Here is a 27882-nt window from a genome sequence, read left to right as displayed (position 1 = left end):
TGAGGAGTAACGGGCAACATTCCTCCAGCCCACCCAGAGCCTGGTCTTCAGAGGCCACGCAGCTGGAGGGCCTGGTAGAATCGGTGCCCCAGAAGGCCACAGACAGGATGCCTGACCCTCGTCCCATTAGCCAGCACGGACTGTGTGCCTTCCGTCCATCCACAACCTTCAGGAGTCCGGAAGGCAGGGAGCCCCACACTGGCCCCGTTTCCCAGTGTGCTGAATACAAACGTAGGAAGAAGAGCTCGAGCTCGGAATATTAAAAACACGCATTTCCTGAAGAGTTGACGCTCAAGCCTACTGCGTCCTGGCTGCACCCAAAAGTTCCTTCTGAGATAAATAAGAGACTCACATCCAGAAGCACCACCCACATGGCCCAGGCCCCTGCAGGTTCAGTAAGGGCCAGGGGCCTTGAGGACACTGATCAGAACGGTGGGGCGGAAGGCTTGGGCACCAGGTGGAGGGGCAAGGCCCCTCGGTCCTGTCAGGGCAGTCGCAGAGGCCCAGGCCTGTCTACCAGCCGCCCTGCTGGACCCCTGGGGGGCCTAGTAGTTCACAAGTTGAGCTGGGTAGATGCCATCCTTTTTGTCAAGCTGCAGGGGTTAAAGGAGGAGGGGTCAGTGGTCACAGCCAGGCTCCTGGGGCCCCACCTCTCCCTTGAGCGAGCTCCTCCTCCCTGCATGCCGTGTCATGCCATGCCAGGGGTTTTCAGTGGTCCCTGACTTCCCCAGGGACGTGCACCACATGCCCCTCCGGGGCCGGGCATGGCACCCCCCTCCAGAAACTCCCCCATCCCAGTGCAGATGGCACCTGGTGGTCCTGTCTGGGGGCCATGCTGGGCTTCTGGGCCAGCGGTGGTTTCTTGGTGGTTACACTTCGGGGGGCAGCGCTGGGCTGGCTGGCCGCCTCCTCTCCAGGGCTGCCTGATGCCCCAGCCAGCACGTAGTGCTGCTTCCGCAACTCCCCCAGCCGCATGCGTTCAGCCTCCAGCGTCTTCTCCAGCTCCAGGACACGCACCTGTAGCCACACAGCCTGCTCAACCCAGCTCAGACTCCCCAGGGAGCCCTCTCCTGGGTCCAGGTTTCGCCTGAGGGATGAGCTCAGAGGTCACGGAGCAGCCATGGGCACCTACCTGGGTCTCCATCTCCTGCTTCTTCAGCTTGATGAGGGACAAGCCAGAGAAATCCATGGTGTCTGTGGTCGGAGGGCAAGGTGGTGAGCATCTGGGCGCCCACCCCCATTCAGTCTCGGGAGCCAGCAGCCCCCACTTGCCACCTGGCACTCACCTCTGTCCTCAATCTGCTCCTGGCCTGACTTGGTGGAGGCCACGACATTGGCAGCCCTCTCATTGACTGTGCGGGAGCATTCCTGCAGGCGGCTCAGGTGGGGGCTGTGCTTATCAGCCTTCACCTAAGGGGCGAGGGGTCAGGGTGGGCCCAGGTCTCCCAGCTCAGGACAGCAGCAGGCCTGGGCTTGGCAGCCACAGCCCAGGCCAAGTTGGGCCCAGAGCCTGGTGTGCCACTGTCAGCGTGCAAGCTCACCTTGGAGGCCGCCACCAGCTGGGCCGTGCTGGCCGCGATCTCGTGGGAGCAGACGATGAGCTCCTCATACTTGCCCATGTGAAGCACCACCTTGTCAGCCGCCTCCCTGAGGGGCAAGGGCCGGTCAGGGCCAGAGTCTCTGACCCCATGGACAGCTGGTGCCACTCCACACCCCCTCTACTCTCCGCACCCTGTTGACCCCCAAACTGTTCCAACTGGCAGGAAGCAGCCCCCCGCCCATCCCTACCCAGGGCAACCTACACCAGCTGCGTGGCTCCCCAGCCCACAGCCTTGGAGGCCGAGATGAGGCCTTCGGTCCAGCGCGAGTTCTTGGCGTAAAATTCCTGCTGCGTGGCTGCCCCCTAGTGGCGACGGGAGAACAGGGCAGGACGTGCCAGTCAAGGACACCGAAGTGGAAAGGGGTCCTCAGGGGCCCTTCTCACCTCATTCTGGCAATAGGGTGCATCCCTCAGGCCTCCCTGTGGTAGGGGGTGGGGGGGCCTCATGCCCAGGGTGGCCTGGGCTGGGGGTCAGGTTCCTTGCGGACTGTGCCCTGCTGCCAGCTGGCCCCTCACCCTGCCGCTCTCCACGATCTCCTTCTGTAGGCTAGTGGATGTCATCACCAAGAGCCGGATGGCCTGCCAAGACCAAGACAGCAATGACTGGTGGTCCTCCAGGTGCAGAACCCCCCACCCAGGGTCACAGCCCCCTCACCTTCATCAGGTCTGTGCAGGAGTTGAGGATCCTGGGGGAGAGAAGGGGAGACTTGGCTGCTGCTCTGCAGGGCGGCCCACATGACACCATGGTGGGCCTGGCCACAGCAGGGCTCAGCAGGTAGGGAGGGAGTGTCTGCTCTGAGCCAGGCCTTCCTTTCCCATGAGCAAAACAGTTAGGGGCAGAACCTCAGGGGCCATGGGGAGCCCCCCTCAGGTTGGGCCTGGGGGACAGAAGGGGGGCTCACCTCTCGTTCACCTCCAGCTTCACCCCCGAGCTGGCGTTTCGTGCCTGGTTCATCATGTCCTGCACCCAAGAACAGAGCGGTGAGCTGGCTGGGAGGAGGGGACTGTGGTCCTGGGAAAGCCAGGGCTGCCTCCTGCCCTCTCAGCTCTGACCTCACAGGCCCCTGGAAAACACCATCTGTGCCCTGCCTGGAGGCTGAGAGCAGGAGTGGGTGCAGCCTGTACGCAGCCAAGTTGGGGCCTTCGGCCCCCAAAGCTCCACAGGAATGAGGGGAGTCCCCAGATCCCGTGCTCACTTCGATCCTCCGCACAGCATCTTCAATGGCTGCAGACGTGGTCGCCATCTCCTTGTCAACCATGGCCCCCAGCTCCTCCTGCCGTACATCTAGGCTCTTGGGTTTCAGTTCCTGGTGAGGATGGGAGTCAGACAGGGGTAGCCTCCATCCCCGCAAGCCCACGGGCAGCCTGGGAAAGAGGTGGGGGCCACAGGGACCAAGGAGGGTGCATGGTTCCCACCCTGTGTCCTGAGGCTGCAGGCTCCACACACAAACACCTGTTCAGCCAACCCAGAGGCGGGTGCAGAGGTCAGAGGCAGGCCCAAGTCCCCCAAACCCACACTCAGCGGCGCCTCACCTGGCCCAACTGAAGGATGCCCTGCAGGGGTGTCCGCAGCAGGCTGGCCTGCACGTGCCGCAGAGCCTGCCGGTCCTGCAGCTGCCCCATGAGCTCCAGAGCGCGGGCCCCACACTCCCTGCAGGTGTCTATCAGGCCTGGGGTGAGAAAGGACCGTAAGTGGAACAGCCCCCACAGGCCCCATAAAGACTCCCAGGGCAGACAAGCTAGTGAGACAGACAGAACCTGCTATCCCGGGACCCACTTACGGTCGGCAGGGTCGGTGGGGGCCAGGTGGGAGGTGGCACCTCCATTGACGATGGTGTCCGCAGCCAGGTGGGAGAAGCGGGTCAGGGCTGCCACCAGGGTGGAGGCGTCTGTGCGGGGTGGGTGGGGCCAAGGTTGGGGGAGGATGACACTGAGACACGAGCACTGGGACCACTGTCGGCGGTCCCAGGAGGAGGAGGAGGAAGAGGAAAGGAGGGCTCGGCAAGACCGACATCCAGTAGGCAGTGGGAACCACACCGCAGTGTGTGTGGCTCCGGGCCCTTCAGTGCCCTGCCACCTGCATGCAGACGCACGGTGGCCCAGGCCCCAGAGACAAAAGCCTATTTGTCCACAGGGCAGGGCTGGGTTCCTGGGAAGGAGCAGGCAGGGGGCATCTGCTTAGCTTCCCAGAAAAGTCCCTGCTGTCTGTAAACCTCCCAAAAGGCAAGAGGTGGCCATGGGCGCTGGAACTGGGACACAGCCCCCACCTCCGCCCTGCTCGGGCCACACTCACCTGCCAAGGAGGTCAGGTACTGGGCGTGGCCCTCCTCCAGGGCGCTCACGGCATCCAAAGCCTCCTGGGCCCTGCTCACCAGGTAGTCTGCAAGCACAAGGAGAACTGAGGCCCCTGCCACCCGCTGCTCGGGGCTGGGGGATGGGAAGGAGCGGCTGAGTGTGGCCCCACCATCTACCTGGGGAGCTGGTACAGCGCAGGTGCAGGGGGTCGTCCAGCTTGCTCACAGCATCCTGCAGGATGCCTGCGGCCTCGGCAGCAGCGCCCTGCAGCACTGCAAACTGCTCATCCAGCAGCCGCTGCCGCAGACCCTGCTCCTGAGACTCCTGGCAATGGGGGCGAAGAGGGCAGCTTAGAGACCCTCCCTAAGGCCAAGGATGTGCCCCAGCCCTGGACTGACCCATGAGCTGCCAGTTGGAGCCCAGCTGAGACCCTCACTGGTCAGGGAGGTGGATATTTCTAGAAAGAGGCTTCCCAGGGTGCACAACTCAATAATAAAAAGATAACCCAGTTAAAACATGGGCTCAAGGTCCTAAAAGACATTTCTCCAAAGACACACAAATGGCCAGTGAGCTCGTGAAAAGATATGTAGCACCCTTTGCCATCAGGGAAACACAAATCAGGACCACGAGAAACCACTCCACACCCACTAGGATGGCTAAAATAAAAAGACAATAATAAGTGTTGACAAGGATGTGGAGAAACTGGAACATTCATGCATTGCTAGTGGAGTGTAAAATGGTGCAGCCACTTTGGAAAACACTCTGGTAGTTTCTCAACAGGGTAACAGAGGTGAGACCCAGCGGTTCTACTGAGTTCCACGCACATCAGTTATCTACCCAAGATAAGTGATGGCAAATGTTTACACAGAAACTTGTGCTCAAAGGCCCACAGCAGCACTATTCACAACAGGCAGAAAGTGGCAACAACCCCAATGTCCACCAAGTGATGAAGATAAACACAATGTGGTCTGTCCACACAGCGGAGTACGATTCAGCCACAAAAGGAATGAGGTGCTGACACAGGCTACGATGTGGTGACCCTTGACAACATGATGCTGAGTGGAAGAAGCCGGACACAAAAGGATGCATCGTGTATGATCCCCTTTATGTGAAATCTCTAGAACAGGCAGATCACGGAGACAGATCGATGGCTGCCAGGCGGCAGTGAACTCAGAGGTGCTGCTGCGTCTGGGGAGGCCATACCTTCTCTGCCAGCTGGCCCTGCAACTCGCCCTGCTCCCGGGAGCTACGCTGCTGCTCCCGGTTCAGCGCCGCCTCTGTCTCGCGCACCAGGGTCTGCGCTGCCAGCAGGTCTGCCTCCCGCTGCCGCACAGCTCCACTCAGCGCATCCTTCTCCGCACTCAGCGTGTCCAGCCGTGAGCTCAGCTCCGACTTGCTCTATGGACAGACGTGACACCTGGCGTGTGAACAGAGCTCCCAGACCCCACCCACCCTGCCCCCACGCTTACAAATTGGGCCCTGGGGGTTAGTGATCACTCCCATCAGACTCAGGGCTCCCTGAGGACCAGCGGTAGTTCCTGTATCCCATGTAGGCCCTGGGTCTAGGTCAGGGCTGCATCCCAGGACCACCAAGTGGCACCCAGGTATGGCCTGTTCACGGGAAAGAGGACCTGACTTCCACCCAGGACTGGCCCCAGAACCCCACTCCCAGTCATCGAAGCCAGATGCACCTGCTGTGTGTGGCTCAGGGCCTCCTGCACGTGGGCCAGCTCTCCGGCCTTGGCCTCCAGCTCCCTCTTGAGCTTCTCTAGCTGGTCGCTCTGCTCCTCCAGCTGGGACAGGACAGCGTGTCACTGGGGCAGTGGGCTGGAGATGCTGGGGCAGGGCCCTGTGCCACAGGGGACATACCTTCAACTCTGACTCCCGTTTCACCTGCTCCACCTGGAAGGCCAGCTGCTCCTTCACCCGTGCCACCTCCTCCTGGCTTTGCTGCGTCACCGTCAGCTGCTTGGCTGTGTCTGCGTTCTGCACGGGCAGGGGAAGGGCTCACGCTCTGCTGCCGTCCCCAAGAGGCCCTGCCACCAGCTGGGATGGAGGAGGGGCTGGGCCTACCTTCCTGAGCAGCTCCGCGTGCACATGGACGAGCTCACTGTGCTTTTCCTTCAGCTTGTTGTAGCGCACCTCCGTGGCACTGGCCTTCCCTGGGGGTGAGAGGAGAGGCAGTGACGCCCCATGTGGGGTGGCAGGGGCTGGGGACACGCCCTTGGACCCCTGTGGCCAAGGCCCCACGCACTCTCAGCCTCCTCACGCAGGCCCTGGCTCCGCTCGCCCTCCAGCTGGGCAGCCCTCAGCTGGGCCAGCTCGTGGCGGAGCTGCTCATTGTCCACCAGGGCCTTCTGCTTCTGCTTCCGCTGCTCCTCCAGCTCGCCCTCCAGTGCGTTCACCTGGCTCTTCAGCTGCGAGATGTACCGCTGGGCCTGCGGGAGGATGGCTGATGTGGGGCCCCTGCCTGGGCTTTTGAGGGGCCCGGCCCCCGCCCATCCCCACCCCCGGCACCTCCAGCTTGATCTTCTCCAGCTCAGAGCGGAGCATTTCCACCTCTCTCTTCAAGCTCTCAATCCGGAGGTCCCTGGGGACAGAGGTCCTGGGGTTCAAGTCAAGTCAACCAGAACACTCAACAGACAGGCACAGGAACCTGTCTTCTCCTCAGTGGCCACTCAGGATTTGGGCACCTCACGGGTTCATGTTCCCCACCCGTGGCCTTTCCAGACAGAAATGTCCAGAGCACAGCTCAGCTGAGGCCGTTTCCAACCACCCCCAACCCAGTCGGCTCCTCCAGCCCTCACCTGTCGTCCTTCACGGAGCCATTGGGGGGTCCGAACGTCTGATCGAAGAGGTCAGCCACCACCTGCCACAGGAAAGCATGGTGACCCCCGCCCCACTCACCTGTGCCTCCAGGCCGGGCAGTGGGCAAAAGGAGGGCTGGCCACCCAACACTCCCCTTGGCCTCATGCTACAACTGGGGGACATGGGCTGGGTGGGGGCTCACCACTGGCTCCCCCACGGGGGGCCCCATGCTGATCTCAATGAGATTCTCCGGCTCCTCGTCCTCCGGGGCCTCCTCGGGGATCACCACCACCGGCTTGATGTGCTCAGCCAGGGCTGAGGCCCGCAGGAAGTTAGGCGGTCCCTGCAGGGGCGGCAGGTGGGACCTGCTTAGCTGTCCCCCAAGGAAGCCCTCCTTCCACCATCTCCATAGCCTGTGTGGGGCCCCAGCCAGGTGCCTGCGGTCCTCAAAGGGCCTCAGGGCCATCTTCAGGGAGGTACCTCGGGCAGCCGAGGGATCTGGATGAGCCGTTTGAAGTACAGCATGTCAGAGGCTCTGCGGAAGAAGTTTCTGAGGCTGCAGAGATGGTGGGAAATTCAGGAAGGGGCCACAGAGCCTCTCCCCCACCAGCCTCGATCCTGTCCCTGTCCCAGGCAGTACCTGTGAAACTGCTCATGGAACCGGTCCCTGTGGCCTTGCAGGGTGTCTGCAGGGAGACCTGGAAGGTAGCACAAGTGTAACAGGACTTCTCTGCACACTGCTCAGGGGCTCACCTGCCCTGCCTTGTTCTTCCGTATGCTACAAACTCATAGATTAGAGACCACCCGAGACTGGTCCAGGCCTGCTCTCCTATCAGGAGGGGGAGACCTGTGGGAGATGCTGTGGGAGGACTCAGTTCAGACTGAGCTAGAGAAGGAAACAGCGAATGGAAAGGATGGCACTGTGGCCACATCTCTCCTAACCCCCACCAGGTTCGGGAGGCACTAGAAAGCCGCTTTCACCAAACACATTTGTCCCGGGCTGACACTAACGCGGTGATTCTCAAAGTGTGGTCAAGGGACGAGACCCTTTCAAAGGGTTGGTGAGATCAAAACTCTCCAAACACCCCAGACACCTTTTGCCTTTTTGTGCTCGCAACCCCAGCGTGCCTGGCGGGAGAGTCCCGAGAGCAGGTGGGGCCTCTGTCTTGGCCAAGCCAGGCATTCAGCCGTAAAAATGAAAACTACGCCACTCACTAAATTTTTTGCTTGGTGAAATGGTGTTTTTTTCATAAAATGTATGTTATTTCTATTAATGGGTAGTGGGTTTATTACTGCCATTTTTAAATGAATAAACCACTAATTTTTTGATTTTCCTTTTTCACAGTGAATGCCTAAGCCACATAAACACAGCTTCCGGGACAGCGGCCGCCCCGGGCCACTCACAAGAGTGTAGCTTGAACAGGAGCTTGACCGTGTAGTGGTAGAGGTGGCTGCAGTCCTGGATAACCTGGATGAGCGGGGCCAGGCGGCACTGGCCTGTGGACATCTGGGATACGGCAATGGCTGTGTTGAGCTGTCGGAAAACTGTGCAAAAGATGGGCAAGAGGAAGAGTGTGAGCCCTCGGGAGCTGGGCAACTTGCCCAAGGTGGTCTGGCTGTAAAGCACGGCCCTAAGCCAGCTCCCACAAACCCGTGTGCCCCCCGCCTCCAAGATGGGCGCCTCCTGTGCTGGTGGCTGCCCCAGGTCAAGACCAGATGCTCCCATGAAGGAGGTCAAGGGCAACAGCAAGGTCAGGGCAAAGCAGCTCCAGCTCAGCTCAGCAAGGGCTTCCAGAGAACTCCACCTGGGAGCCCAGGACGAGGTGCCCAACTGACAAGGGTGACGGACAGCTCCATGCCCACTGGCCTCAAACCCGCACCGAATGTTAGAGCAGGAAGGAGGCTCACGATGCAGCACCCCAAATGCCTAACTTTTTTTTTTTTTTTTTTTTGAGACGGAGTCTCGCTCTGCCGCCCAGGCTGGAGTGCAGTGGCCGGATCTCAGCTCACTGCAAGCTCCGCCTCCCGAGTTCACGCCATTCTCCTGCCTCAGCCTCCTGAGTAGCTGGGACTACAGGCGCCTGCCACCGCGCCCGGCTAGTTTTTTGTAATTTTTAGTAGAGACGGGGTTTCACCGTGTTAGCCAGGATGGTCTCGATCTCCTGACCTCGTGATCCGCCCATCTCGGCCTCCCAAAGTGCTGGGATTACAGGCTTGAGCCACCGCGCCCGGCCCCAAATGCCTAACTTTACAGATGTGGGAACAGGCAGGCCTACTTCCAAGTCATACGGCAGTAGGGTCACAACTTGGCTCTGCACACCCCAAGTGACACTGAGACCTCACTTGCCCCCGAGGCCCATCTCCCCTGCCCCTGACAATCGGACCTTGTATCAGAACTACCAAGTGGGAGGGACAAAGGACAAACACGAGGCTGCCTCCTTCTTGGCTGGCAGCTTCTCTGGGGCAGAGAGAATGACAAAGAGCAGGCAGCTGGCCAGCACGGGAGAGCGGCCAGGCAGTCCCTGCTGCACAGACCTGTGCCCTGGCCCCTCAGGTCCTGCTCTCGCCTTGCCTGTGATGGGACCACTTGCAAATCTCTGCAGTGACAGGAGACAGCCTGGGCGGGGAGTGCTGCCCCTTTGCCTTTAAAAAATTAATTTCTAATTACATGTCATGCTAAGTGTTTTCCTTGCAAAAAACTGCAGCACGCATCAAGTACTGCTTGGATCTTAAACACATATATCCACGCTGTTCGGCAGTCTGCTTGATTTCACACAGTGGAATGTTTTCTGGATCTTCCCGGCCATCCCAGATTCGACACGTCTCTCTTCCCGCCACCCTCCGTTCTCTGCTCTGCACAGACGGCGAGACGCAGCCTCCGCTGAGGCGTGTTTAGGACGTTTCTGTTTCTTTGCTGTTACAGGCCCTGAGACAGGGAAGCCCCTGTACCTGTCACCTCTGCAGATCTGGGAATTTCTCCAGCAGATGCTGGTACACCCCTCCTTTGTGCTTCATCAAGACACCAGTGTCACCAGGTAGGGAGCAGGCCTGTGAGTGTTCTCCACTTCCCTCGTGAGGCCACTGCCTGCCCACACTGGCCTTCTCCTATGCCAGGGGCACCTGGCTCCCACCTGGTGGCCTCTGTGCTGAGAGGCTCAGGCTCAGCACATCTCTGCCAGGACACAGAGCCTGGGAGCCCTGTCCTGCTGCACAGCTGGGGCCGCACCTTTGGACATCTGCCCTCTGCTCTCCATGTCAGATCCTGAGCAGGCTCTTCCCAGGCACAAGGGTCCAACTCTGAGCCCACCTCTCACCCACTGGAACTGAATGCCCATCAGGCTCGCCCAGCTGCAGAGGCCAGACCTGGGAACTCAGGGAGGCTGCCCAAACTGCCTCTGACTCCCAGTTTTGCCTTAAGGAGGCATTTGCTTCTTGCCCTCTGATGGAGAGCACTGAGTCACCCATGAGCTGTTCTGAAGCTGCCACCCAGAACAAGCACTTCTCCAGCCTGGAAGCTGAGCACGCTGAGATTTCCTGTCTAACAGCTGCCGGGTTCCCCGCTAGGAAGTCGGACGTGACTCAGAGGCTTTCTAGAGCGGAAAATGGGCAGGACGACGCAAACCACCTCTCTTCCAACTGGGTTCTGCAGATGGCCCATGACTGGGGCAGGAACCTGGCAAGGTGGCTCCTGTGCACACCTCCTCACCCTCCCCGTCTTGCAGCTGATGGAGTGATACTGGATGGAAAGGATGGCTGAACCTGTATCCTGGATGTACCCACTGGGGCCTGCCATGCTTTGGAGGTACCAGGAGGCCCCATTACCTATCCCTGGAGGTGCAGGACCCCGGGAGGGGCAGGGGCATTTCTTTTGGGTTTTTTTTTTTTTTTTTTTTGAAACAGAGTCTCACTCTGTCGCCCAGGCTGGAGTGTAGCGGCACGATCTCCACTGCCTGGGTTCAAGTGATTCTCCTGCCTCAGCCTCCCAAGTAGCTGGGAATACAGGCATGCACCACCACTCCTGGCTAATTTTTATATATTTTTTAGTAGAGACAGGGTTTCACCATGTTGGCCAGGCAGGTCTTGAACCCCTGACCTCAAGCAATCTGCCTGCCTCGGCCTCCCAAAATGCTGGGATTACAGATGTGAGCCACTGCGGCCGGTCAGGGGAATTTCCTAGTGATCACTAATGTCTTCTTTCTTGTTTCTTCTTGTCCCACCTCTGGGGACTTAGCAATACACTCAGACCCCCGCATCCCCTCTTTACAACTCACCTGATTCAGAAAGCTTCAGCTCACAATCCATGTAATCAAACATCTCCACGGTGAGCTGGAAGCTATGCAAGAGAAGTGGGGAGAGGTGAAAAAGGTGGGTGGGCCGCCGACTCGTCCTGAGACTCCCCGCCCGGATGGGGATGGGGGCACCGCCGACACCATGGCTCTGGTGAGTCAGTGTGCCTCTGCCAGGACGACAGTCCTCAAGTACATCCCACCCTTTTAACTTCACCCTCTGGCCCTGGGAGAGTGAGCGTCAACCAACAAGGCCATTCAACCCCACTGCCCCACGCAGACGCCTGGGCGTGAGACACGGTAGGAAGGAGTGGGGAAGCTGAGGGGAAGTGGCCATATAGCCATGCAGAGTGACTCACATGTTGTTGACATCGGTCCCAGCTGCCTTCTCCAATACCTCGTCTGTCACTTCCAGGCCTGCGGGAAACTGGGGATGCTGTGGAAAGAACCCCCACCCAGCTGCCACTGAACCAGGGGCCCCACGCTGGGCCCTGGGCCCTGCTCTTGGCAGACCCAGGCTGTGGTCCACATAGGTGGCAGAGGGCAGTGGAGGGGGTTGGGAGGAGGGGAGCACCCAGCCAGGACAGTGGAGACTGAGGAAGCCCAGTGCTCATGTCCACGGAAATGCCTGGGGAAGCCCGTGCACATGTCCATGGAAATGCCTGAGGTGTTCTAGGAGCTTCGTGACGCCCTGGCTTCCCTGTCTCCCCTTTAGTCACAGTCGGGACAAGAAGGTGAATGGAGACTCATGGAGAGGACAGATCCCATCTTCGATGTCCCAACATGTGCCATAACGTCACAGTGGGAAAAGCCCACGAGTCCCTCAGCCCCATGACTCCCCGGGGAAACCACCTTGAGGTGGAAGGAGATCTTGGTCAGCAGCAGCTTGGTGTAGACATTCACCAGCTGTCCGTACCGGTCATGCAAATGTCCCTGTGGGAAGACAGACAGGGTGAGGGGCCACAGCTCATGAACACGTCCAAGAGTCCTAAAGGACCTGGGCATGAGAGTCACCCACCACCGGGCACTTTTTCATTCAACAAACGTCTTCTCCTGGCCTCAACCAACCTCCCTCTGTCTCTAGCTTTTTCCCTTAATCTTTCTCCTTGTCATTCCTGCCAAAGAAACCCTTGTGAGAAGAGAGCCCTTTGTCCAGGGCAGCAGGCCAATTCGGAGTGGGGACGCTTTATTAAAGTGCTGGTGCTGGCAGGGAGGCACATCCCGACGGGCGCCTGGACACATCCTCCCTGCTCCCTCCTCCAGCCCCATGGCCCCTGCGGCCAGGCCAGCTGGGCCTGCATCTGCAGATGGCACCATGGGCAATGTTTTCCTCGCTTCAAGGGACGTGAGTCAGTGCAGTGGTTCTGGGTTGGATAACGCCCCGGTCAGGCCTCCCTGTGGGTCCCCGTTCCAGGGCCTGCCCTGCTCCTATGTCCCTGCCCAGGCAGACGAGCACCCCACAGTGCTCCAGAGAAAATCAGAGAGAATCAGGCCAAGGCCCTCTGCCCACCAGGGACATCTCTAAATCCTGAGGTCTTACAGCACATCCAGATTGCAGGCTCCCAGGGCTCTCAGGCCTTGCTGTGTCTCAGGGTCATCCAGCAAATGTGCTCAAAATGCAGACCCCCAGTCCTGATTCTTTAGCAGCAGGTCTAGGGGAGCCCAGAAACCTGCGCCCTGCCACGGGCTCTCTAACCACCACCGAGGTGTCCGGGCAATGGTGTTGCCACATTTCCCAACTCGTGAGGACTAAAGGGCCCGGGTGACTTCGGAGCTGGAGGGCTGACTGGGGGGCCCACTTATGCATGTGGAGCGCCCTGGGGCAGGCCTTCAAAGGCAGGCAGCATCTCCCCGTGCTGCCCATCCCAGCCACCCGCAGGGAACTGCCCACAGGGAGCCACCCTTTGCTCAGCCCCACACACTCAGGAAAGCCCTGAGTGCCAGGCAGGACCTAGACTGGCTGGACCTACCCACAGGTCTCCGATCTCCCGGATGTTGCTGCGGTACCGCTGGCAGTCATGCAGCACCTGAAGCGCGGGGAACACAGGAGAGGGGGAGTGTCCAGGACCCTGTGGTAGGGCCCTGAGACACGCGCTCCCCACCCGAGGCGGGAGGAACAGCCCAGAGCTACGGGGACAGGAATAGGGCTGGAGCCCGCATGTCAGCGGGATAGTGTCCCACCTCCAGGGAGCAGAGGGAGCAGCTGCTACTCACATTGGGGTGCCCGTCTCGAAGGACCTTGTGGAGAACATGGCAGAACTTCCAGCTGAGAATGGAGCTGCTGGGTAGCGGCAGCCCGATGGCATAGGACCAGAAGGTGAAAGCCCCCTTCTCGTGGTGTGTGCCCAGGATAATGCCTGCAATGTCAAGGCCAAGTGTGGAAGCAGAGACTGGAGCGCCGGGGCTCGACAAACCCGGTTGAGAGGCCAGAGCCGCCAGAAGAGGGCCGGCCCCCAATCACATGCCCTCAACCCCGGGTCACCAGAGCTCCAGTGTCCAGTCAAGGGGACAGGAGGTAGGACAAGACAAGGAAACCTTCATTGGGCCCAATGGGGGGCGTTTCTGTGATGAGACCGAGATGGGAAGGAGCCAAGCTGCACAGGAGCCTCCTCCCCGGGCTCAGTGAGGGACCTTGTGACCCCCGGCACAGCTGACTGCAGCACTATGCTGCTCCCACACCCACACCCGACTCCTGAGCCCAGGAGCCGGCCAAGGATACGCCGGGCATGCTTCTCCTTCACGGGGGCCTCCTGGGTGTTGATGGCTTTGCTGATGCTGATGGCCTGTGAGGGACAAAGGAGCAGTATTTAGAGCCCCAGGCACCCACCCCAGGAGACACCACCCCAAGTGGGAGAAGCACAATACCGAACAGGATTCTGCCTGGGTTCAGGCCAGTGGAGCAATGGGGGAAATAGGAATCCCCTCAACCTAAGCCGCCGAAGGACTTCCTGTGCCTGATTGGTGCAGCTGGAACTACAGTGAACACCAAGAGCTCCAGGAGCCAGGGGACAATGACCAAAGCTGGGCTGTGGCTCCAGGAGGCCATCCTGCCCAAAACCTGCACGACCTGACTCTCCTGGCAGATGCCCTGAGCCCAGGTCATGGCCCAGTGTGGTGTCCTCTAGCCCCATCTCCCCTTGCGGAAAAGCAGCTGAGACTGGAGCTCCCGGCTGGGGCCCACCTGGCCTTTGCGGCGCCCCATGAAGGGTGCACATCACATTGTCCCCACTCTCTCAGGAGGCATTCTCAGGAAACTCAGGCTAAGCCCAGGGCCTGTGGCCCACTGCCCCATAGGCTGCCTCTCTCCTGGGTGGGGCCTCGCCCTGTCAAACTTTGTCAAGCTCCTGCTGCCACCTGCAGCCCAGCCGGGGCAGAGGAAGGCAGGAGTGGGGTCTGCAGCCGTCACCTGGAGCTGTGCAAGTGGCACCCTCACACTTGACCAAGGCCAGAATCTCAACATCCCTCCCGCTCCACCTACGGCAGTGTCTCATCCCCTCCCCCATCCCCGGCTACTGCCGCCTTTTCCGAGAAGGCTTCCTGGACGTGACTGTGCTCTCGAGGAAGGCTCGTAGCGGTACCGTCACTACCACCTGTTCCTGGCTCTGTGGGGCATGCGGTGTTTCTCATGCGGGAACAGGTCTGCTAAGCCTCTGTCCCCGCCCCCCCCCCCACCATTTGTAGACTGAGAAGAGCTGCCCAGGCCACAGGCAGGAGGGACAGGCAGACACCGAGATGGGATACGCAGCTCCAGGCCAGTCATTCTCCCCAGCCCCCAGCCTCAGCCAGGGCAGCTGGGCCCGAGCCACAGGCTGGCCTGAGCCAGGCAGGCCTTGCAGGGCAGGGAGCCAGCTTGCAGGACCACGCAGCACTCCTGCGCCTTCTCCGGGATGCCGCCGAGCTCTCCCACCCAGCACTGAAGCAGTGGACATCCAATTAGGGTCTACCATGGAATTTCCTCTGTGAGAAAAGCCAGCCCACGAAGCTGAGGGGCCCTTCCTGGTGGGACCTCAGATGGGTGCCAGCAGACTGTGGGGCTGGGCCAGGCAGCCTCTGGGCCACCCCCGGCCCCTAGCGCAATGCTGGCCCCTTTCACACACAGGGCCCATTGTACTGGACCCCTCCCAGGCAGGTGTTCTGGGGCTGCCCTGAAATCTGCTCCCCGTAGTCGGGGAGGAGCTGCGGTCCCATCTCAAAGAACCAGGACCTGAGGAAACACACAGAGGCTCTGGTGGGCCTGACCCTGAGGGCTGCCCAGCCACTGGCCCCCAGGCCTCAACTCCTTCCTTGAACAAACTCGTATCCACCAACTGTGAGAACCCATGGCCGTGAGTGGCACGCCCCCACCGAAGCGGAACACTGCCCATGACAGCAGCCGTGACGATGATAAGGATCCTGAGTGCCCAGCCCCAGTCAGGCGTGGGCAACTCGCCTCCCAGCAACAGCCCAGGGAAGTGGTGATGATCCCATTTTCCTGGTGAGGAAACTGAGGCACAGAAGGCTTATATACTTTTGTCTGTACAGCTAATAAGGAAAAAGGCAGGGTTCAAAGCCAGGTCTGTCTGACTCCATGACCTGTGTCCTTAGTGACTCTGAACAGTCCCCAGGCAGCTCCTTCCGTGGGGAGGGCCTCCCAGGACAGGAGGCAGGGGCTGTGACTTTCTCCAGCTCATCCCCAAGCAGCCAGGCAAGCAGCTGTCCTGTCACAAGCCAGGCGTGTCCGTCTCCGGACTGTGTAACCCCATCCCCAGCTGCCGACACCTGAGCTGCCACCTGGTTCGGAAGATTCCTGGCAAGAAGGGTGGAGCCGAAGTGACTGGTGCAGACCTGGCTGGAGAGGCTGTGGACACAGAGATGCGGGCGTTTCTCCTGATACTGAGGAAACCCCAGGACGGGGCTGAGCTAGGGACCCCAGAAGCAGATAACACATTCTGGGGGAATGGGCCGCCCTCTCCTCTTTGCGAGTAAAGTCATGGTGAGGCCAAGGTGCAGCCACCCCTGTGCCCCCAGGCCCTAGGCTCCAGATGCCCACGCAGCAGAGCTCCAGCTCCCCGCACCCAGCACCCTCACACCCTCCTGCAGCCGCCCTGTTGAAATCTGCACCTCCTGGATCGATGGTCTCTGAGGACCGGGCGCCCTTGGATAGTGGACTATTCCCTTATTTATCACCTTTTCCCCTCACCCAGCAGTCAGCAACATGAGGGGAAGCAGATCGGCCTATAGGTGCTGCTGAGCCCCCAGCTCCTCAACGGTACCTGGCACACGAATGACTTTCATGGCAGGAGGGAGACCCCAGGAATGCAGTGTGACGGGGCATGTCTTGGGCACATGGCATGGCCTGTTGTGCGCCTGGGCCTCAGTGCTGCCTGCTCCCCACGCTGGCGGCAGGGGACAGGATCCATGGCAGCAGGGCCCTCCCGGGCAGGGTGCCGGCTGGCTCTGGGAACACAGCCCCGTTGTGTCTAGGACGGGCAGATGTGTGCACCAGGCTCGGAGCGCCACACAAGGAGGCACAGTGCTTGCACAGTGGGAGTCTGTGGCTGCTCCGTGGGCCTCGCCTCTGACCAGGCAGTAGCAGCTAAGCCCTGTCCCACGAGAAGCCTGGGCAGGTCCCAGTGATGTCCCACCTACTCCCCTGTCTGCTGCTGACCCTCCCTTGCAGAAGTGGCTCCAGGAGGCTGAGGGGCTGGAGCAGCACAGGCACTCAGAGGCTCACTCTGTGGTGAAATCCACACAGGGTGTCCTTGACACAGCTCTGCTCTGAGGCTTACAGTCCCGAGGCAGGTCCAACTGCCAGCAATACCTGGTTCTGGGTGCTGAGGTTCTCAACATGCTATCCTCATGGCTGCTGAGTGGGGTGAACGCAGTTCTCCCCATTTTGAAGGTGGGGAAACTGCAGCATGTCATGGGAGGTAGAGAGCTGCCCAGGCTCATCCCTGGGTTCTCTCCAGCCTGCATTTGTGCCCCGTGTGGCCCCTCAGGCCAGAACAACCCCAGAAGCTCTGACACAAGCCAGAGGCTGCCACAGAGACACCCCTTCGGGGTAGCGCGGCCTTTGAGGAGTGGAAGGGATTATGGACCTCAGCTCAGGGTGGAAAAACCCAGTGCTAGAGAAAGGAAGATCATAAGGATACATGTGACCGCCCCGGGGTCTGTCCGCTACTCAGCACCCAAAGCTCCCATCCAGCTCCCAAGAAGAAGGGGCCTCACACAGAGCCTGGCAGGGCAGTTTCCAAACAGCTGTGAGCGGCCGTGGGGCCAGGGCTCTGCAGGGGATGCAGTGATAATGGGCAGCACAAGAGCATGAGGAGGGGGATGCCGTTCTTCCCACTGCTGGGCACAACAGGGAGGGGTGTCTGGCTGGCTCAGGGGAGGTCTCTGGAGGAAGCAGGACAGAAGCGATAATGGAGCGGGACCAGGCACAGTGGTGCACGTCTATAATCCCAGCACTTTGGGAGGCTGAGGTGGGAGAATCACTGGAGCCCAGGAGTTCAAGGCCAGCCTAGCAAGACCCCATCTCTACCAAATATAATTTAAAACTTAGCCGGGTGTAGTGGCGCACAGCTGTAGTCCTCTGCTACTCAGAAGGCTGAGAACTGCTTGGGTCCAGGAGTGCCTGGCTGCAGTGAGCTATGATAGCACCACTGCACTCCAGCCTGGGTGACAGAGTGAGACCCTATCTCCAAAGTAAAAATAATAGGCCAGGTGTAGTGGCTCATGCCTGTAATCCCAGCACTTTGGGAGACAGAGGCAGACAGATCACTTGAGGCCAGGAGTTTGAGACCAGCCTGGCCAACATGGCGAAACCCCTGTCTACTAAAAATACAAAAATTAGCCAGGCGTGGTGGTGCGTGCCTGTAATCCCAGCTACTTAGGAAGCTGAGGCAGAGAATCACTTGAACCTGGGAGGCTGCAGTGAGCCAAGATCATGCCACTGCACTCCAGCCTGGGCAAAAGAGCTAAACTCCATCTCAAACAAGACAAAACAAAACAATAATAATAGAGAGTTCCACAGCAGCCACGAGACACCCTGCGGAAGGGAGCTGGAGGGTCCGCAGAGACGGCAGAGAGGGGCAGAGTGAGGTCAGCTCCTGCCCGGCTCCACAGACCCTGCAGCTTTTTGGGTCTCGAAAAATCCTTGGAGTCCACACCCACGCCCCAGGGGCCACCTGCTCACAACTCTCCAAGTATGCTCTTATCCTGCCCAGTGCCGGCAGCAGGAAGGGCCTGACCTTTAAGGGCAGAGAGTGGGAGCAAAGCTCAGGGGTACCCAGGGGCCCAGGGGGCAGGTGAGGCTCTGCAGATACACTCAGGATTGCTGGCATTGCCAAGCGTGTGAGAACATACTCTGTGCCATAAGGACAGCAGACAGGTCTCAATAACCTATTAATAAAATCAATTTTATTGAGCTCAGCCTTGTACTGGGCCCTGAGCAGAGAGCATTGTTCCGATGTTACTTCATTAATGCTCCTAAGGAACCTCGGAGCAGGCAGGTGAGGGAGGACATTGAGGCTGCAGGTTAACCACCTGTCCAAGGTCATAAATAACAAAAAAATGTGGGCCAGGCTCAGTGGCTCATGCCTATAATCCCAGGACTCTGGGAGGCCAAGACGGGCAGATCACAAGGTCAAGAGATCAAGACCATCCTGGCCAACATGGTGAAACCCTGTCTCTACTAAAAATACAAAAATTAGCTGGGTATGGTGGTGCACGCCTGTAGTCCCAGCTACTTGGGAGGCTAAGGCAGGAGAATTGCTGAACTTGGGAGGCGGAGGTTGCAGTGAGCCAAGATCTCCAGCCTGGTGACAGAGCGAGATGCCGTCTCAAAAAAAATAATAAAGTGGCTGAGCACGTGCTCCATACTTGGTGCTGTTCTAAGCACCTTACGTGTTGACTCAGTGTCCTCGAGCAACCCTCCAGTGTTAAAGCTGCAGCAGGCGGGCCGAGCAGCTGCCCAAGGGCCCCCAGCTACTAAGAGCTGGGCAGGCTGCCGTTGGAGATGAACCCCCTCAGGTCCCTCCCAGGAGGCCCTGGGCTGCACGGCCTTCACAGTTCTGGGTGCGGGGGTAGGGCTGGGTGCGGAAGTGTATCAAGGTAGACATCCTTATTGTCCCACCACAGGAACCCTGTGTTCCCCAAGGGCCTGCTAACATGCCTCCAAATTGGGAGTGGGCTCTGGATCAGGATTTGTTCCAATCCCGATAACAAAGGCCTTGGGGCTGGTAGAGCCAAGGGGACTCCCCACTTCCCCCATCCCTTGGGGCGAGGGCATCTGCCTCTGGGCTGTGGCCTTTGGATCAGTCCAGTGGCCAGGGGGAGCCCAAGCCCTCAGGATACAACTGCCCTGCTTCCAGGGACAATCAGGCCAGACGGGGCGCTGACTCGTGAACAGCCCAGAGCTGCACTGGTCCCTGGACTGAGACTCACGGGGCACACCCTGGCCAGCATCTCAGTGAGTGCTGTTTCAGAAGAGGGGAAATTGGGGTGAGGCAGGTGACACTCCCGAGAGGCTCCTGGCCCAGGCTTGACGTGGGCTCCAGATGGAAACAGACCGCAGGAACGGGCACTGGCAGCAAAGCCAGGCGACCGAGCGGGGAGGCTCCAGGCAGCGGCCGCCCCACACGCCAACCCCGCAGCACCCTGTGGCCCAGGAGGCTCCGGAGTCGTCTGTCCACCAATTATACTCTGTCCCCACCTCCAAGCCCGAACACTGGAACATCTTCCTTCCTGCTGTATCTCTAGGCCCAAACCAACATCTGGCTGTCAGCAGATCCCCACTGGGCAAATGGAAGAGTGAACACTCGAAGGAACAAGAGCTCTTTCAAAGACAAGTCCTGGACAACTTCAGGGCACTGAGTCTCTCCTTCTCCAGCTAATAATGTACCACTAAAGCTGCGTAGTAAAATTAACTATAAAACCATTTCTATTTTTAAAATCAACCCTGAAATGAATCAGACCTAAGCATCCTTGTGCTGTTATCATGGCGCCTAACAGTAGCACTCGGCAGGAACAAGAACGTTCTTCAAAGAGCTGGGGCACACGGACGCTGGCAGAGTGGTGGGTTATTTTGCTTCAGCATTTCCAAAGAGTTGAAGGACAGAGAGATCTCATTCAAATGCATTTGCCCCCTCAAAGGCCATTGACGAGAGCAAACACAGGGTTTCTGTCACTGAGGAGGCCGGGATACGGCCACATGCAAAGCAGCGAGGTGGACAGCTGGGTCAGCTCCGGCAGAGAGGAAGTCAGGGGCAACTGCTCTGCTCCATTTAACCTGTATCTCCCCTCATTTGCACTCAGGCCTGCTTGGTCCTGGCCGCTCTGTCATTTCAGCGTTTAGGAAAGCTTCGAAGGGGAGCATGAGAGCCCAGGTTCCCCAGGACGCTGGTTACAATGTTGCCGCCTGACCCACTGCCACCTCTGCCCCAGGCTTTGTGGGTGACACCCAGTAGTAGGAGGACTATTCCTGCATCACCCCTCTGCCAGACTGGCTCTGGAAGTGACAGGCAGCCAGCTTGTGCAGTTTCTTTCCCTGGGCCCTGGTGACATCACTCCACAAACCCGTCTGTCCCAAAAGCCAGGGGGCTGAGTCAGCTCCAGGCAGATGAACCTACTGCAGTTTGAGGATCATGTTTATTTTAGCCAGAGAAAAAACAATCTCACCCCAACTAAACTTTTCTCCAGGGCTCAGTCATTCCCTAGAATGGATGGCCATGGGCCTTTCACACCCCACCAAGAGGACAGCATCAAAGAAGGGAGACCACCGACCCCTGGGCATCCACTCATCCAGCCACTTATGACGCGACCCTGCCTGAGGACCCCAGGGTAGGTGGCCAGTGCAGGTCTGAGCAGTTGCTCAGTGAGCTCGGCAAGGAGGTGACACACTCCCACTTCTCAGGCAAGCCTGGTCTACACATGCGCCCAGCCCATGTCTGTCTGCTTCCTCCCACTCTGCTGGGCCAGCCGCAGCGTGTCCGGGCAGATGTGGAAGCAGCGCAAATAATGTCATGAGGACTGGGCAGCACAGTGAGGTTTGGGCAGGAGGATGGCAGCGGGTGGCTGCACAGAGGAGGTGATATTCAAGTCAGCATCGCAGATTACCAAGTTGGGTGGGGAGCGGGGCAGGTAAGGGCATCACCAACAGAGCAGCCAAGGCGTCTCAGGTTAGCCAACTGGGCATCCCTGTCCCTTGGCCAAGCAGGCCTGGACTCCACTCAGAGGCTTTCCACTTTAAGCTGCTGGGATCCAGTGGCCAGCTGGGTGTCATTCACAAATGACCGGTGCAGTGCTGGCTGGAAGGCTGGCGTCTGGGTCAGGTCAGAGACGGGGCCTCGGCTGCCCCTGTCCTATTCAGAAGGGCCAGCAGTTCTACCAGGCAAGGCTCCTGCTGGCCTTGCCCGCACTTCCTGAGGCCGTCGTTCCCCCAGAATATCCTCCCAAGCCTGGAGAGCCTTCATAATGTGGTACCTCTGGGCTCACTCTTAAAGGGAAGGGCTGTCCCCACTTGCCTGAGTCCCCAACCTCTGTGCACATCTGCTTTTCTCCCAGCTGCCCCAGCACACGAGGCCTCCGCTTACAGCTAATCTAAGGCCGCCGGGCAGAGTCCAACAGGGAGCTTGCTTCTCTCAGCCCAGCCTACTCTTCCAAACACAACATAACAGCCCACACTTACACGGCATTCACTACACACCAGGCACTGTGAACACTTGTACGTCTCCACAACCACTCTAGGAAGTGTGTAGTGTTATGGCCCCCATTTTGTAGATGAGGAAACTGAGGCAGAGCGGTGAAGGGACAGAGCCAGGGGCTGAACCTGGAGCTTGCTCTTGACTGCCCTGCCATTCCACACATGGCCACAGTTCGCATCTCTCCACCTCTTAGAGGGGACAAAGATGACTTGGACCTTCCTGGGGCATACCCCAAAGCTACAGGAACTGGCCAAATGGTAAGAGAGCAAGTGGCGCTCAGGAATGTGTCATGGGCACCAAAGCACATCAGAGACAGGGAGGGGGAGGTCAGGGATGGGTGGCCCCTTCCCACCCCAAGCTGGACCAAGAACAGCTTCTGGAATACCTCTGCCAGGGAGGCAATGTGCAGCCCAGGGGTCGGGAAGTCAGTGGCCTGCCAGGCATCATCACGAGGGCATTGCCGTGTGGGCTGATGGGGTGGAACCCAGCAGAGGATGTCACAGGGCGAGACAACTGCGCATGCCCAAGAAGAACCAGCTCAACGTCCGTGCCATGCTGCGGGCAAATCACTCCTAGACACCTAGACGTTGCCCTTTTCTAAAAGCCGCCGGGTGATTCTAACACTTGCATTGTCCGGCACAGTAGCCACTGGCTGGTGGGGGCTGTAAGTATTGCAAAGGTGGTGCGTCCAGACTGAGATCAGCTGTGAGTGTCCACTACACACCTATTTCAAAGATTTAGTAGGAGAAAAAGAATGTAAATTCTCCCATTCATAATTTTTGTGGTAATTACATGTTGAAAGGGCTGTATTTTGGATATAATGGGTTAAATAAAATATGCAATTACAGTTAATTTCACCTGTTTCTGTTGACTTTTCTAGTAGTTACTAGACAATCTAAAAGTACACATGTGGCTTGCCTCTGGTTCCTACCAGGCAGCACTGCTCTGCCATGTGCCCAGCTGAGAAGCCCTCAGTTGTTAATAAATGTTAATCTTGACAGGATTTTGGTTTCACAGGGGATGCTAAGCATGTATGTCACTAACCTGGAAAACTGGACCTATGAACTGTTTCCACATATTGCTCCCCTAGACAGTCCCTGCCCCGCAGGAACCCCTCATACCTGGGTAGTTTTACGTCTACAGTTAATGCTCACCTGCCAGACTTGGCTCACTCAGCAGTGGCCAGAGGCCTTGCAATGTAGTAAAGGGTTTCTCTCATCCTAACCTGAGAGGAATCTTCTGGGCTTGATCCCATCCTCTGGGCCTGCAGGGGAAACTGAGGCCCGGTGAAGCAGAAAGGTTCACAGATCAGGAAAAGGCAGGACTCACCATTAGCATTTCCAGTACTCCTGAGTCCTTCTCCATGATATGCTTCAAAGATGCTTTCTTCTCTAGATTTTAAACTTTTCAGCCCGGGGAGGGAAGGGAGAAAGACGGTTGGGCCAAGTATCTGCTGAGGCCCTGCTATGCCCTGGGTGCTGTTTCATGTTTACATACTGGATGTATTAGTTCCTTATGGCTGCCATAACAAATCACACAAACTCGCAGTTCTGGAGGTCAGAAGTCTAAAACAGGTCTCACAGGACTAAAAGCAAAGTAACAGAAAGGTTGTGTTTCCTCCTGGAGGCTTTAAGGAAGAATCCATTTCCTCTCCTTTTCCAGGTTGTGGAGGACGCCCATACTCCTTGGCTAGTGGCTCCTTCCTAGAAGCAGGCAGTAGAGTCTTTCTCACATTGCCTCACTCCGACCTTCTCTCCTGCCTCCCTTGTCCACATTTAAAGACCTTTGTGATTACACTGAGCCCACCTGGTAACCCAGGAGAATCGCCCCATCTCAAGGACCATCTCAGCTGCTGAGAAACTCTAATTCCAGCTGCAATGCCCTACTAACTCATTAACATAGTCACAGGTTCTAGCTACCACACGGTCTCCCTCTTACACCTTACAACAGCCCTATACAATAGATGAAATGATCCGTATTTTTTTTTTCAGACAAGGACACAGATTTACGAGTTAAGCAACTTGCCCAGGGATACAGGCTAGAGCCTAGGTCTACCTACCTACTAGTGCCTTTATGATACCACACCCTCTTTTTAAATGGTACAGGCAGTGTTCAGGTTCCAAATACAGGCATGCTGTATTTTGTAGAATTCTGTATTCAGAAAACAACAGCAACAAGACAATAAAAGTTTGCACCTCCATTTTGAAAAGGGTTTTTTTTTTTTTTTTTTTTTTTTTTTTTCCACCAAAGGGACTAAAGTCATAAGGAAGAAAAGCATACACTGGTTTTCTGGACACTCCCCTGGGATTATATACACACACCATGCAACAATCACAGCAGGCACATGATCATCTCCCTTGCCACTCCTGAGTGCTAACCCCAGAGATATTTGCGAACAGGGTGTGTCCTGTCAAAAAACCTCACAGGAAAGCAATTATCTTCCTCCTGACCCAGGAGCCCAGGGGAGGAAAGCGAGGCTGGCAGGCTAGTGAAGATTTAAATTCTATGCCAGGCTAGTGCTCCCGCACAGCACACAGTGCTGTGGTCAATGCAAGACAAGCAGCATATTACAAAGGAAGCCAGGTCCCTGGAATGCATGTGCTATTTTCTGTCCTGAAAGAGACATGGAAGTAGCAACCTCAGCTCTCCAGGTCCTTTTCCACCACGGGGCCTGGCTGGCGGCTCACTTGATTATTTCTGGGAACGATCTAATTAAATATTAACCACGTACAAAACCTCATTCTTACATTCCTCAATAAGTCACTGTGAAGACGAGCAAACCCAGACAATGAACTCAAACTCCATCTTTCCAGAAAATGGGGCCCTGGAATAGGTGAGTCCTGTGACATTCACCCATTACAAAGTTATTCATTGTAAGTGGCCCTCTTAGCCTCTGAGAAAAACCCGGAGCAAAACAAAACAAAACAATCCACCTTCAGCAAGGCGCCTGTAATCCCAACACTTTGGGAGGCCGAGGTGAGGCGGGTGCATCGCCTGAGGTCAGGAGCTCGAGACCAGCCTGGCCAACATGGTGAAACACAGTCTTTACTAAAAACACAAAAAAATGTGGTGGTGCATGCTTGTAGTCCCAGCCACTTGGGAGGCTGAGGCAGGGGAATCGCTTGAACCTGGGAGGCGGAGGTTGCAGTGAGCTGAGATCCTGCCACTGCACTCCAGCATGGGCAACAGAGACTGTCTCCAAAAAAAAAAAAAAAAAATCCACCTTCTTGTGTATCAAACCAACCACTAAAATGTGTGGTTGTATCAGAGATTATCTCTTTGACACTCAGGAAGGTTGCTCTTGATTTCTTATCATTTAAGAGTAAGATCAATGAAGTTGGTCCTTCACATCCCATCTCCCCCATGTAGCAATCAGACCTCTTTATACCTCCTCAAGGGCACGAGAAAAAACTCAGTGAATAAACAAAGTTTCTGACAACATCCAGATCTGTCTGCCAATTAGGGTTTTCTCCCTGTGATCTACAAGTTCCTGGCACAATTAATTATGTATTGGTGACTTTAAATTAAAAGCCATACCTTTTATTTTTTTTAATGACGGGCTATCCGGGCTGAACCAGATGATGGTGATGATGATCACAAGGATAAATTGATAATTTGCAGCCAGGTGGGTTCCAGCACCTGGCATTTCTAAAGCCTTGATATCCTCAGGATTTATTATCGCTTTCTGGGTCAATCCCAAGCACAAAGGTTAGAAGGTGTCCCTGAGTTCTCTCTCATTTCAAAACGAAAGCTGTTGCAGAGTGCATGTGCTAACTAGATGTGAAGGCAACCGCAGAAGTCATCGCTCTCTGCAAGGACAAGTGGGACGGAACTTGCAAATAGCCGCCACAAACGCAAATGTCACCAACCTGCTTTAGACAGAGGTGGGAGGGATCCTCTGGCTTCCTTTATCTCTAGAGTAAAATTTTTCAGCCATTTCAGTCTTGGTTGACTTATTTTGGCAAATAAACAATTTGCCCCCCTCTACCGCCCATCCCCCAAGCCTGAGAGCACTTCAAGAGTTTGTAAAATAAAAAGCAACAGGAAACCAGAAACGCAGCAATGTCTCCATCGTGGGTCTCCGGCACAAACACAAGTACAAAACGCACACCCGCGCCCTTATTTAATTTTAAAGCCTTCCCAGGATAGGCATCATCTGGAAGAGATACAGGCGTGGGAGGCGCAGGAAGGGAGCCCCAGGAAGTTTCTGTCTGTCGGGCGCCGGTATTTAATGAGGGGGTGTGCACCTATTTATACGTGGGCAGCGCTCGGGCAAACAAGTCTGGCGACAACGAGCAGCTTTTCACCCAGCAAATAATTGGAGACTGGGCAGCTCTGGGAAGCCGCTCACGAGAGAAGAAAGCTGGGAGTTTAAGGAATTTCCTTTAAGGAAACTGCCCGTGGGGACATCGGTTTCAGGGGGTCGGAGACGGGGGCGGGAGCCGGCAAGGAGCGGTACTGAGGGCGGGGGCCCCAGTCGGGCCGCGCCGGCCCCGGGAGCACCTGGATCCCCAGACCCCTAGACCCCCGGCGCGCTGGGCTCGCGCACACCCAACCCCGGCCCCATCTCCGTCCCCCGCCGCCTCAGCTCCAGCGCTCCCGGCCCGCGCACACCCTGACCCCGGCCCCCTCAGCCCCGGCGCCTCTGGGCCCGAGCGCCCGGCGGGAGTGGGGAGCGCGGCTTCCGGTTCACCTGCGCGCCGGTCGGCTCGGGCCGCGGAGGCCGGCGAGGGGCAGCCGCGGAGCTCTCGGAGCGCCCGGGCGGACACAGGCCCTGCCCCCACGCTGTCCCCCGCCCCTGGCCGGCGCCTCCCGGGCCCCAGCGGTTCGCGCGTGAGGGGACAGGGACGCCGCTTGCCCGCCCGCCGCCCGCTCGCCTGAGTCTTGTCGAACTGCTCGCGCTCGGCCTCCAGGCTGTGGCCCGGCCTGCGGCTCAGCACCCGCGCCGGCACGTTCTTGATGCTGTTCATCCTGCCGCCGCCGGCCGCTCTTGCCCGGCTCAGTCCGCGCGACTCAGCGCCTCACGGTCCAACAGCCCCAGCCTAGGCACCGCGAGGCCGCCGCGCTGCGCCAGGGCCCGCCCGCCGGGGAGGAGCCCACCTCGCCCCGCCCCCGCGCCCGCAAACTCCTCGCCCGCCCCCAACTCCAGGGCACGCCCCTCCCCCCGCACACCTCCAACCCCGCCCCCCGCGCCCGCATTCGCCCCGCCCGCCCCCAACTCCAGGGCACGCCCCTCCCCCCGCACACCTCCAACCCCGTCCCCCGCGCCCGCATTCGCCCCACCCGCCCCCAACTCCAGGGCACGCCCCTCCCCCCGCACACGTCCAACCCCACCCCCAGCGATCCCCGGACACGCGCCTCCCGCCGCACACCCCCAACCCCCCAACCCGCGGCGACCCCGGCACACGCTCCGCCCCCCGCACACCTCCAACCCCCATCTCACAAGGTTGGGGCACAGGCCAAACGCCCCCCCCAGCTCCTCCCCACCTCTAATCCCCTCCCTAAACCCGGAGAGGAGGGGAGAGGGAGGGGAAACCCCTCCCTCCTCCTTCCACACAGGATAGGGACCCCGGCCAATTCCCTCTCCCAACCCCTTCCCCGAACTCACTAAGTCTTGTCTGCACCAAGGCAAGATCTGGTTAATCGGAGAAAATCTGGCCTCCATGAGTCTGGTCGGTGGCAGCACAGATAGACTTTTTTTTTCCTTTTTGGTCTTAACGTATGTGTCAAAAGGCACACAGTGACACTCTCCCCTCTTTGTGCATCTCTGACATAGCTGCAGCTGTTATCCATGCGGGGTTGCAGGATGCATTTCCAGAGACGCAGCCGGCTCCGCAACCGGACACCTCGCCAGCGCCAGGGACAATGGGGGCTGAGGCCGGGCAGTATTAGGCTGGGACAGAAGGCAGGCGGATCTGAAAGCAAAGTACACCAAGGAGATGCCGCCGGGGGTGGCGTGAGGCTTTTAAAAAACATTATTATTGGCTTCCCCTTAAAATTACTGGTCACAAGACTGAAGTAAAAAAATAAATAAAAGCCCAGAGTCCTCTCTAAGCGCAGCTCAGATGGGTGTTTTGTTTCTGCTGTTTCCCTTTCCTATCGGAATGCAGATGTGGAATCGTGCATAAAGGTCCCTTGCTTTTGAAGGGAGAGAGGCACCGCCTGCCTGTAAGGAGGAAAATGACGCCCACGTAATCCTAACCCTTGTCTC

The 27882-nt window shown here is 58.0% G+C and overlaps 1 protein-coding gene across 3 annotated transcripts; it reads right to left on the bottom strand.

Annotated features, from left to right (window-relative positions):
* Positions 1 to 471: 471 nt before the first annotated feature.
* On the bottom strand, positions 472 to 27827 carry HIP1R (huntingtin interacting protein 1 related). Of its 3 annotated transcripts, XM_050747890.1 has the most exons (32): positions 26549 to 26735; positions 13709 to 13772; positions 13204 to 13346; positions 12960 to 13016; positions 11842 to 11922; positions 11349 to 11425; positions 10975 to 11036; positions 8108 to 8248; positions 7344 to 7401; positions 7184 to 7259; positions 6906 to 7046; positions 6703 to 6764; positions 6413 to 6485; positions 6150 to 6333; positions 5969 to 6057; positions 5765 to 5881; positions 5587 to 5688; positions 5099 to 5293; positions 4072 to 4219; positions 3894 to 3980; positions 3382 to 3489; positions 3134 to 3270; positions 2797 to 2907; positions 2503 to 2561; positions 2256 to 2286; positions 2117 to 2179; positions 1803 to 1903; positions 1542 to 1647; positions 1287 to 1410; positions 1133 to 1194; positions 811 to 1017; positions 472 to 593 (listed from the first exon to the last, which is right to left on the bottom strand). In XM_050747890.1, exons 1-32 carry the CDS (start codon positions 26639 to 26641, stop codon positions 546 to 548), a joined length of 3207 nt encoding a protein of 1068 aa, XP_050603847.1. In that variant the 5' UTR covers positions 26642 to 26735; the 3' UTR covers positions 472 to 545. The 3 variants fall into 3 exon arrangements, with proteins under 3 accessions (XP_050603847.1, XP_050603848.1, XP_050603849.1); XM_050747891.1 differs by lacking the exons at positions 472 to 593; positions 811 to 1017; positions 1133 to 1194; positions 1287 to 1410 and having other exon boundaries at positions 1606 to 1647; positions 1799 to 1903; XM_050747892.1 differs by lacking the exons at positions 472 to 593; positions 811 to 1017; positions 1133 to 1194; ... (10 more) ...; positions 4072 to 4219; positions 26549 to 26735 and adding an exon at positions 27280 to 27827 and having other exon boundaries at positions 4465 to 5293.
* Positions 27828 to 27882: the final 55 nt, after the last annotated feature.

The sequence above is a fragment of the Macaca thibetana genome, chromosome 11 (genome assembly GCF_024542745.1).
Source record: "Macaca thibetana thibetana isolate TM-01 chromosome 11, ASM2454274v1, whole genome shotgun sequence".
Taxonomy (NCBI): domain Eukaryota; kingdom Metazoa; phylum Chordata; class Mammalia; order Primates; family Cercopithecidae; genus Macaca; species Macaca thibetana.
This window is presented reverse-complemented; position numbering and strand designations above follow the sequence as displayed.

Bases quoted from the DNA above. Each gene is read 5' to 3' on its own strand.
- HIP1R (XM_050747890.1), bottom strand. From the start codon at position 26,641: ATGAACAGCATCAAGAACGTGCCGGCGCGGGTGCTGAGCCGCAGGCCG. The intron at 11,426-11,841 runs GTGGTTTCCCCG...TTCTTTCCACAG, and splicing joins AGATCTCCTTCCACCTCAAG to CATCCCCAGTTTCCCGCAGG. The intron at 1,904-2,116 runs GTGAGGGGCCAG...CGTCGCCACTAG, and splicing joins AGATCGTGGAGAGCGGCAGG to GGGGCAGCCACGCAGCAGGA.